This window comes from Varanus komodoensis, unplaced genomic scaffold (assembly GCF_004798865.1).
Source record: "Varanus komodoensis strain SLA01 unplaced genomic scaffold, ASM479886v1 scaffold482, whole genome shotgun sequence".
NCBI classification, from domain to species: Eukaryota; Metazoa; Chordata; class Lepidosauria; order Squamata; family Varanidae; genus Varanus; species Varanus komodoensis.
In genome coordinates, this window is record NW_025336063.1 from 6,540 (window position 1) to 14,685 (window position 8,146).

At 44.3% G+C, this 8,146-nt stretch overlaps 1 protein-coding gene and 2 non-coding genes across 3 annotated transcripts; all 3 read right to left on the reverse strand.

The window, feature by feature from the left end:
- Positions 1-1,901: 1,901 nt before the first annotated feature.
- TRNAE-CUC lies at positions 1,902-1,973 on the reverse strand. Its single transcript has one exon. It is a non-coding gene; the product is annotated as a tRNA-Glu (tRNA).
- A 540-nt stretch (positions 1,974-2,513) lies between these two features.
- TRNAL-CAA lies at positions 2,514-2,622 on the reverse strand. The gene is made up of 2 exons: positions 2,585-2,622; positions 2,514-2,559 (listed from the first exon to the last, which is right to left on the reverse strand). It is a non-coding gene; the product is annotated as a tRNA-Leu (tRNA).
- Positions 2,623-5,940: 3,318 nt separating this feature from the next.
- LOC123031094 (histone H2B.4-like) lies at positions 5,941-7,287 on the reverse strand. Its single transcript, XM_044445557.1, has one exon. It carries the CDS (start codon positions 6,714-6,716, stop codon positions 6,258-6,260), a length of 459 nt encoding a protein of 152 aa, XP_044301492.1. The 5' UTR covers positions 6,717-7,287; the 3' UTR covers positions 5,941-6,257.
- Between the last annotated feature and the right edge of the window lie 859 nt (positions 7,288-8,146).

Sequence of the window (8,146 nt, forward strand, 5' to 3'; positions counted from 1 at the left end):
CGGGTCTACTTTATAGGAGACTCACACTGGATACTAACCAAAGTGCTTTAGTAATTGCATCTGGAAATTTTCTCGCATAACACAGTCGTATAGAACGTTATTGATCCTGTGTTGCATTTGTGGCAGTGAAGTTCTTGAGGCCAATAAACTGAGGTAAAAATTAACTGAATATTGTAGCAGGATTCTGTGCGTGAAAGTCCATGAAGGCTTTTCTCAGAATAAATGTGCTGTTCCTTAAGGTGCCACAAGATTCTTTTGCGTGTCAGCTGTGAATGTTTGCTGTGTGCGCTTGCCATTCAGCCCTCAACTTCTCTTCAGAACCAGGTTACCGAGGGCTCATCTGAGGGGAAGTGGGAGCAGGAGCGAAGTGGAGACTCCTTCCCGCAGAACCATCTGCACCATTTCTGATTTCAGCCAATGTTTGCCATGGTCCCCTCCGCCCCCAAATTGAGGGCCTTTTCAGCTCAGCCTTAAAACATGGCTGCTGCGGTCCCTATCACAGGGAAGTTCAGTCCATTTCACCTGCCGGCAGCACTCCCGGCCAAGAAGCGTCCTCTCCAAGGCACAGCCAGGCAAGTGCCTCAGGCAGTAGATGGGGAGGGGGCAGCAACAGCAGTCCCACAGGTTGTCCTTCTGTCCGGCTATTCCCTTCTCCTCGAGGAAGAAGCTGTGTGTGCCCCCCTCGACCTGCCTGCTGCCCACCCTACGGAGAAGGACAGTATTCCTTGGCCAGTCCACTTGCAGCTTTAGTGCCCACACAGCTTGTGCTAAGGTTCCAGGGTGGTTCCTAAACCACCCCAACCAATCACCCTTGCTGGATTCACACAACACAAGGATCTGAATAGGGAACTATGCTAGCCAGGCAGCTCATAACCGGCTTCTTGTCCTCATGCAAGGCCACCCTGCGCATGGATTTGGGGCAGTCAGTGCCATCTTGTGCTTTGCCTTGCACAGCAAAATGTCTTGGGCCAGCCCTATCCAAGGCCCATCAAGAGGTTTTGATACTTGGAGCAAAGGGTCCCATCAGCACTTCTCCCCATCCCTGGCAATACAGACACCAGAATAATAAACAAACAAACAAAACAATTTGCTGTCCTTTTGTAATAGCCCAAATCAGATGCCTGAAGCTTCACTTTGTCTAATGGTAATGAGCAGTAGGTTGCAGAATGCGGGGGGAAAATGGTGTGGTGACAAAATATCTGATGAGAGAGAGAGAGAGATGAGGGAGAAGGAAAAAAGCAATATCATAAGAAAGAAAGAAACATTTCTGATAAAGAAGCTGACATTGCAGGGTGCTGGCCTAATGCAGCCTGTGAGCTGCACTTTCTGCACCCCTACCCCAGCCTCTCAGGCTGCAATTCTCTTCAGGCATTGTTGGTGCGGCAAACCTAAAGATTTCCATTTGGCACAGAAACTGGCCTTCTCTGTGGTGATACCCACCTTGTGGAATGACATCCCCTCTGAAGGAGACTGAGCAAAATCCTAGGAAGTTTTAGGCACTACTTTTTCTCTGGCCTTCCCCCAGCCATGTGAATCTGCCTCTGCTATGGTACTACAGTATTTGTCATATTGTGTTTTTGTGATTTTATGACCTGTTTCTGGATATGTGCAAATGAAAAGCAGTATAGAAATATTGCTAATCACCATTTCCTAATTTATTTTTAAAGAATGATATGTTTGGTGATTATTAAAATAAATCCCTATTTTAAAATACTGAACAAAACAGTGTTCTTGTATGCTTTAATTTTTTTCAGTATTTTTCTCGATTTTTCCTCAGAATGTACCACTGTAAAAAGGAGGAAAGAGCCAGATGTTACTCTAAGTACCTTCAAACAAGAGGCATATTTTGCAAAAAAGAAAAAATAGAATCATTTTTAAAATACACGTTTTTCCAAAAGGTATTCCCTGACCGGGAATCGAACCCGGGCCGCGGCGGTGAGAGCGCCGAATCCTAACCACTAGACCACCAGGGAAGCTGCAACCATTCTCTGCACAAAACTATATACAGTCCATAATTAGATTCAGTTCTTCAGTAGCATTTGTCTTGACTGCCTGGAATAACAATAGCGATAACAACGACAAAATTAATTCAGTTACTGGTCATTATCGTGTTATGCTATAGATCGTGTTATTCAGCAGATTAAAACATTTTTGTCCCTTTTCCTAGACAAGCAGCAATAAAAACTTGACACTTAGAAGCTACCTGTCTTCTATAAGGCAAAGCGTCTTGAAAGCATGAATGCTTAAATTGTAAAGTTAAAAATAAAAACATAATTCTTTTTGTACCACTCCTTGATTCTATACCCACAAAATACATTGCAAGCAGCAAAAGGAACTTGAAAGTGAAAGAAGGAAACATGAAAGACATGAACGCAAGAACAAGGCAGTATCATAAACAGGAAGATTAAATTTTCATTTACATTTTTTCTGTAAGATTTTTAGTATTTCTTGCAACTTTCATTCGTTCTTCGGGGGAACTACGTGAAGAGGGGGAAAAAGACAAAAATGTGATTTGTCAGAAGTGGGATTTGAACCCACGCCTCCATTTGGAGACCAGAACACCCAGAGCAGGGAAGGTACAAGCCTTGAGTCTGGCGCCTTAGACCACTCGGCCATCCTGACGCTCACGCTGAAGCTCTGCGAACAAAAGGCCTTAATGCTTGCAAGCTGTTTTGAGCCTCTGTCCTTCGCATGAAGAAGCAAGGACCGAGAAATAATACGTACATATTTCTCCGAGACTTCTTTCAGCAAGGAAATAATGTGCACAGGCGCTGCTGTTATTCTTGAACAAACTAGAAGTCTGAATGCGAAATATTTAAGCAGCGACATCTCAAGGTGCCTCCACGGAAAACCGTAAGACGTCAAACCTCGAAATGGAGTCTTTGCACGACTTTATACTTCTGTTCTTCCAAATTGCCTTAAAATTCTAGAACTGGCACTTTCTTGCAATAAATCCTTACTTCTCTTCTGAAATATACTGTTGCAATGCTGTCATCTCAACGCAAGTAAATATATTAATTGGATCGGACTGTTTCACAGAATCAAAATTACCTGTAACTGTACAATAAAATTCGAAGATTTTTTTTAAAGGTCGATCGAGCAAGCGCTCTGACTGTTACGCCATATTCCTACGCGTATTTAGACGAAAAAGGTCCTAGAACTCGCAGCATTTTCCAGCCATTTCCTCCATTCCATGGAGCAATGCTGGGAATGATAGGAATTATTTTTCCATCTAAAAGTGCGAAGGATTGCACTTTAAGGTTTTCCCCCTAATATCTTGCTTCTTTCCAGCAAACGTATCCCTCTGCCATGAGACCGCGTTACGCAACAGCGCAGAGCAAAGCCTGTGGCGGCGGGGGCGAAATGCCCGCGGGTCCCGCTGCCTCTCCTCTCCCCTCAGAGGCATTTTTCGCCTTACAACCTGCTCCTAATGCGGGGGGGGGGGGGGGGGCCGGCATGGCCCTTTGCTTTCCAGGTGGCTTTGCAACCCTAACGCTTCCTCTGCTGCTTGTCTGGGCACAGGGCTGCCAATGGTGTCCTCAGATCTTGACCTCGCTCCGCCATTTAACATCTGCACTCAGCTCTAATAATTATAGCAGAGCGTTGCTATAGCTTACTATGCATACATTTATCCACAACATGCACCTGACTTGTCTTGCTTCTTGCGCTCTTCTTCTCTGACGTTATCTGCACGGGTGACCCAGGTGGCTCTGAGGTTCATAATTGCTCTTCATTCTCCTATCTTTTATAAATTACTGCATTTTCTGCTGACAAGTTCCTTTGCGTCCCAAATTTGATCCCTGGCTGTGCTTTTACATAGAATCAGAACAGTAGAATTGGAACGGGCCAGAAGGCCATCAGGCCCAACCACCTGCTCAGTGCAGGACACCCAGTTAAACCATCACTCCCAGTTAAACCTTCAGGTATATCGCCTGTTGCACCTGGGCCCATCAATATGCGGTGTGACAAGATCACCCATGGCCAGCCCAAGACATTTGGTCCCACAAGGTGAAGGCCAAGGCAGTTCCTCCCCACCCTTTTGATGTACGGAAGACCCCTGGACTGGCAGGTGTGCCCCACTGCCACAAGGAGAGGGCGTTCTGAAGTCAGCCATGAAGCATTCTGAGAAGTCCCATCTAACAGGTAAGGGGAGGAATTTATTTATTTATTTATTAAAACATTTTTATGCCGCCCCATTCGCCGAAGCCTCGGTGCGGCTTACAACAAATAAGTTAAATAACATTTTAAAATATATACATTAAATTACAAATATACAATATAAAATAAGCCGCCCTGGCCAGAAAAATTCAATAATATTAACATTTAAAATGCTGCTTGAATAAAAAGGTCTTCGCCTGGCGCCGAAAAACAAATAACGACGGCGCCAGGCGGACCTCTCTGGGGAGCGCATTCCATAACTTAGGCGCCACCGCTGAGGAATGCCATCCGGGGGGTTATTTCGGGCCTCCAGAATAAGTTCCTAGTGAAAAAATAATGGAGCACTCAGATCCTGGCTGCATCCTTGCCTCATGCTAATTCCTGACCTTTCCCCTCTGCTCCAAATGCAAATACTCACTAGGCAATGAGTCATTTTTGCATATCACAGAGCACATGGCGGGTTGGTGGGGCTAGCAGCAACCCCCATGCCAAGAAGTTGCTAACATTTGCTTTGCATGCACTTGCATGTAACTTGGTATTCCTTCTGCTCCTGGTTATGTGCATGTCTTTTATTATGTTATTTTAAATAAGTTTAGGTAGAATCTTTTTAGGTTGATGAATGTGTTTATAGAGTTCGCATTACTTTTTAAGTCTTTGCGAAGTGTAAGGGCTACAGTAAACTTGGTTTTTAAAGCAAAATTTATTCATTTATTTATTTATTTATTTATTAAAACATTTCTATGCTGCCCCATTCTCCGAAGCTTCGGGGCGGCTCACAACATAAAATACAAAAATAACAATATAAAAATAACAATATAAAATAAATAACAATATAAAAGAAGTCGCCCTGGCCAGATAAATAAGCAAATACTGTTAACAATTATAAATCTCCACAAGGCATAGTTTCTGAAGACTACACTTGGCATTATCTGATCTCTTCCATTTTATGCCTGTGGGACCCTAGATGATCAAAATATTATATAACTTGGTTCATAGCAAGGTACTGATCCTCTTCCAGCGTGAAGGTCAAATTGCACTTCGGAGAAGCTCTCAGGGGTGAGGTCAAAAGTGAAAGGGGTAGTAACAAAATAGTTGAAGATCAGTTTAAAGCTTCCTTTAACTGAGCTAGGAGAGAGGCATTTTTGGAATGAGTGGAGAAAGCACAACAGCATGGAAACCATAATTTATTTTATTTATTTATTATTTATTTATTAAAACATTTTTATGCCGCCCCATTCGCCGAAGCCTCGGGGCGGCTTTCAACAATAAATTAAAATAACATTTTAAAATATATACATTAAAATACAAATATATGATATAAAACATACAATATAAAACAAGCCACCCTGGCCAGATAAAATTCAATAATATTAACATTTAAAATACTGCTTGAATAAAAAGGTCTTCGCCTGGCGCCTAAAAACAAATAACGATGGTGCCAGGCGGACCTCTCTGGGGAGCGCATTCCATAACTTAGGCGCCACCGCTGAGAAAGCCCTCCTCCGAGTAGCCACCCTCCTAATTTCTTCCACAGAATCATAATCATATGACGGTGGTGAAGTTGCATGGCAATCTGGCAAAGCATGCAATATCCTGACCACACAAAGGCCAGGGTTGGTGTCTGGACCTGAGGCTCTGCACCCATAGTTCATACTGAACACACAATCTAACTCAAATTGCCAAGTGGAAGAATGAAACACAGACACAGGAACACACATACTTTATGAATAAAGCTGCAAAAATCCTGATTTATTGGAAAACAAGTTCATATATGGTGTTTCTTTTACTTTCAGAAAATGCCTCACAAACAGTTCTTTCAACGATATATCACAGCTGTTATCCTTCACTGGTTCTGGTTTAGAAATGGACAATTTCTAAACGTAAATAATCACATCCCTTCCTTCTTTCATAACTGTTTAGGCATGAAGATTGTTGGCAGTGAAACTGATATCAAAGAAAGTGGTAAGTTACAGGATTTCTCAGGCTTATTACAGCAGCAAAATATTTTAAAGTCTCTCTGATTATTATTAGGATCTTTCTCAGGGCAACACTTGGTCCTCTCCCTTCTTGCCCCTGCTGGAGGAGGGAGGGATGCTTTTCTACGCACACTCGCTGCTGATGGGCTCGGCCGCCGTGTGCTTGGCCAGCTCCTTCTCCATGGCCCCCTTCAGGGCGTTCTGCACATCGGTGCAGCTGATGGGGGGCGACTCCTCCTTCTGGCTCAAGGCCTCCACCTCAGTGGCCACCTGCTGGTACAGGTCCGTCAACAAGCTCTTCACCAGGCCCCTGGCCTTGGCCTCCATGCGCACCTTGGGCATCTGCCGCAGGATCTTGGAGGCAAAGAGCCGCGGGGAGCAGATCTTCCTCTCCTGCTTGCTGCGCGCTGCCTTTTTGGCAGCTCTCCGCTTCACCTGACGCTTATTAGGACGAGACTGGTGCTTCTTCTGCTTCCGAGGCTGCAGCTTCTTCTGCTTCCGTCTGATCTGTTGATGCTTCGTCTGGATCTTCCTCCTCTTCACATCCCTGCTCTTCTTTCTGCCTTGCCCTTTGGCAGCCATGGTCCTTTTCTCCTCAAGCCCCTGCCTCAAATGTCGCCAGACTTTGCTCTGGCACTACCACTTATAGACAACGGCACTTATAGACAACCTATATGGCTCACGCTGATTGGGTAGTTCTGCCTTCACTGTAGCCAAGGAACCATTGTTATGCTGACTGTGACTATGACCTGTAAGCTAGTTGGATGCACTTGTCAATCAAATACAGATACTTTTATGTTCCATAAACTCTGTGGCCCTAAGGCCCGGCTGGCACGTTCATTGCCATAATTTCCATACCAAAGTGTTGGCTATGGGCTGGTATTGAAATGAAACAAACGAAACAGAATGAATAACAATATGTAAAGCAGGTTTTGATGCCAAGAATTGTACCCATTTGTCCTGCAATTCAGACCAGGTTGGAGTATGCTTCGTTTTACTCATGGTAAACTCTTACTGCCTCCTAGTTTCCATGAAGAGGAAGCTGGAAATAACCTTGTTTTGCCAAGGACAAAAGGTTCTTTTTAGATCTAGAAGCAATGTGCACACAGGTGGATTAAAGTCTAAAGATTTTATTCTAAAACAGGCACTACAGTGTAAATAGATATAACAACATGAAAAAGGAAATACAATACCAAATAAGCTGGCTTCCCTCTATCAGCCATCGGGAGACCCCCTCCCCCCCCCACAAGAAAAAGCCCCTAATCCTTGGCCAGGATGTGTCACCTTCCTTGCTTGGCTAGATCTCACACTGGAACTCACTCAGGCCGGGGTCACCAGGCTGCTCTCTCTACCCTAAATCTAAGAGTCAAAACAGTTAACTAGCCACATCTGCTGTTCCCGGCTCTCTGTTTCTTTTCTGCATTCCAATGCTGTACCATCCTAATTAGCAAGCAGCTTCCCTTGCATGCCAGAGGGCCTCAACTGAGTCTCCACAGGTGAGGCAGGAATAGAAGGGCAGTTGTGTTACACCACCTGTCTCCTCGGTATACAATAGTCTTCTGGAAATTTTCCTCTACAAACCTGAGAGTGGACAGTCACTGTTAGCGTGTCCCCGGGTTTCTGCCAGGCAGGGAACACAAGCTGTAGCTTCCTTTTGCCCCTTAAGCCTGACTCATGGGTGCATCGTCAGCTGAACTCCAGTGTTGCCCGACTGAGGGATAATTCACATCAACATAATAATTTTATAATTCAGAGTGGGAGAACAAGCAGTAACCAAAAGAAGGCAGGGATGAGAGTTCTAAATGATCCTATTTTGGACTGACTTAGATATGATCAGCTGTAACTTGCTATTCCCTAGCAATCTTCCAAGTTCCAAGAGAGACAATTGAATAATTATGGGGTGAGGAATTTGTGGCTCTTAAGATGCTTTGGCTAACCACTTATCTCATCCTTAGCTAGCCCAGCCAATGGCGAGGGCTGAGGGGGTTGTAAGCCAGAATATATTAAGGGTC

What these genes read in the sequence shown, in the direction of transcription:
- LOC123031094 (XM_044445557.1), bottom strand. Translation starts at nt 6,716, where the DNA reads ATGGCTGCCAAAGGGCAAGGCAGAAAGAAGAGCAGGGATGTGAAGAGG.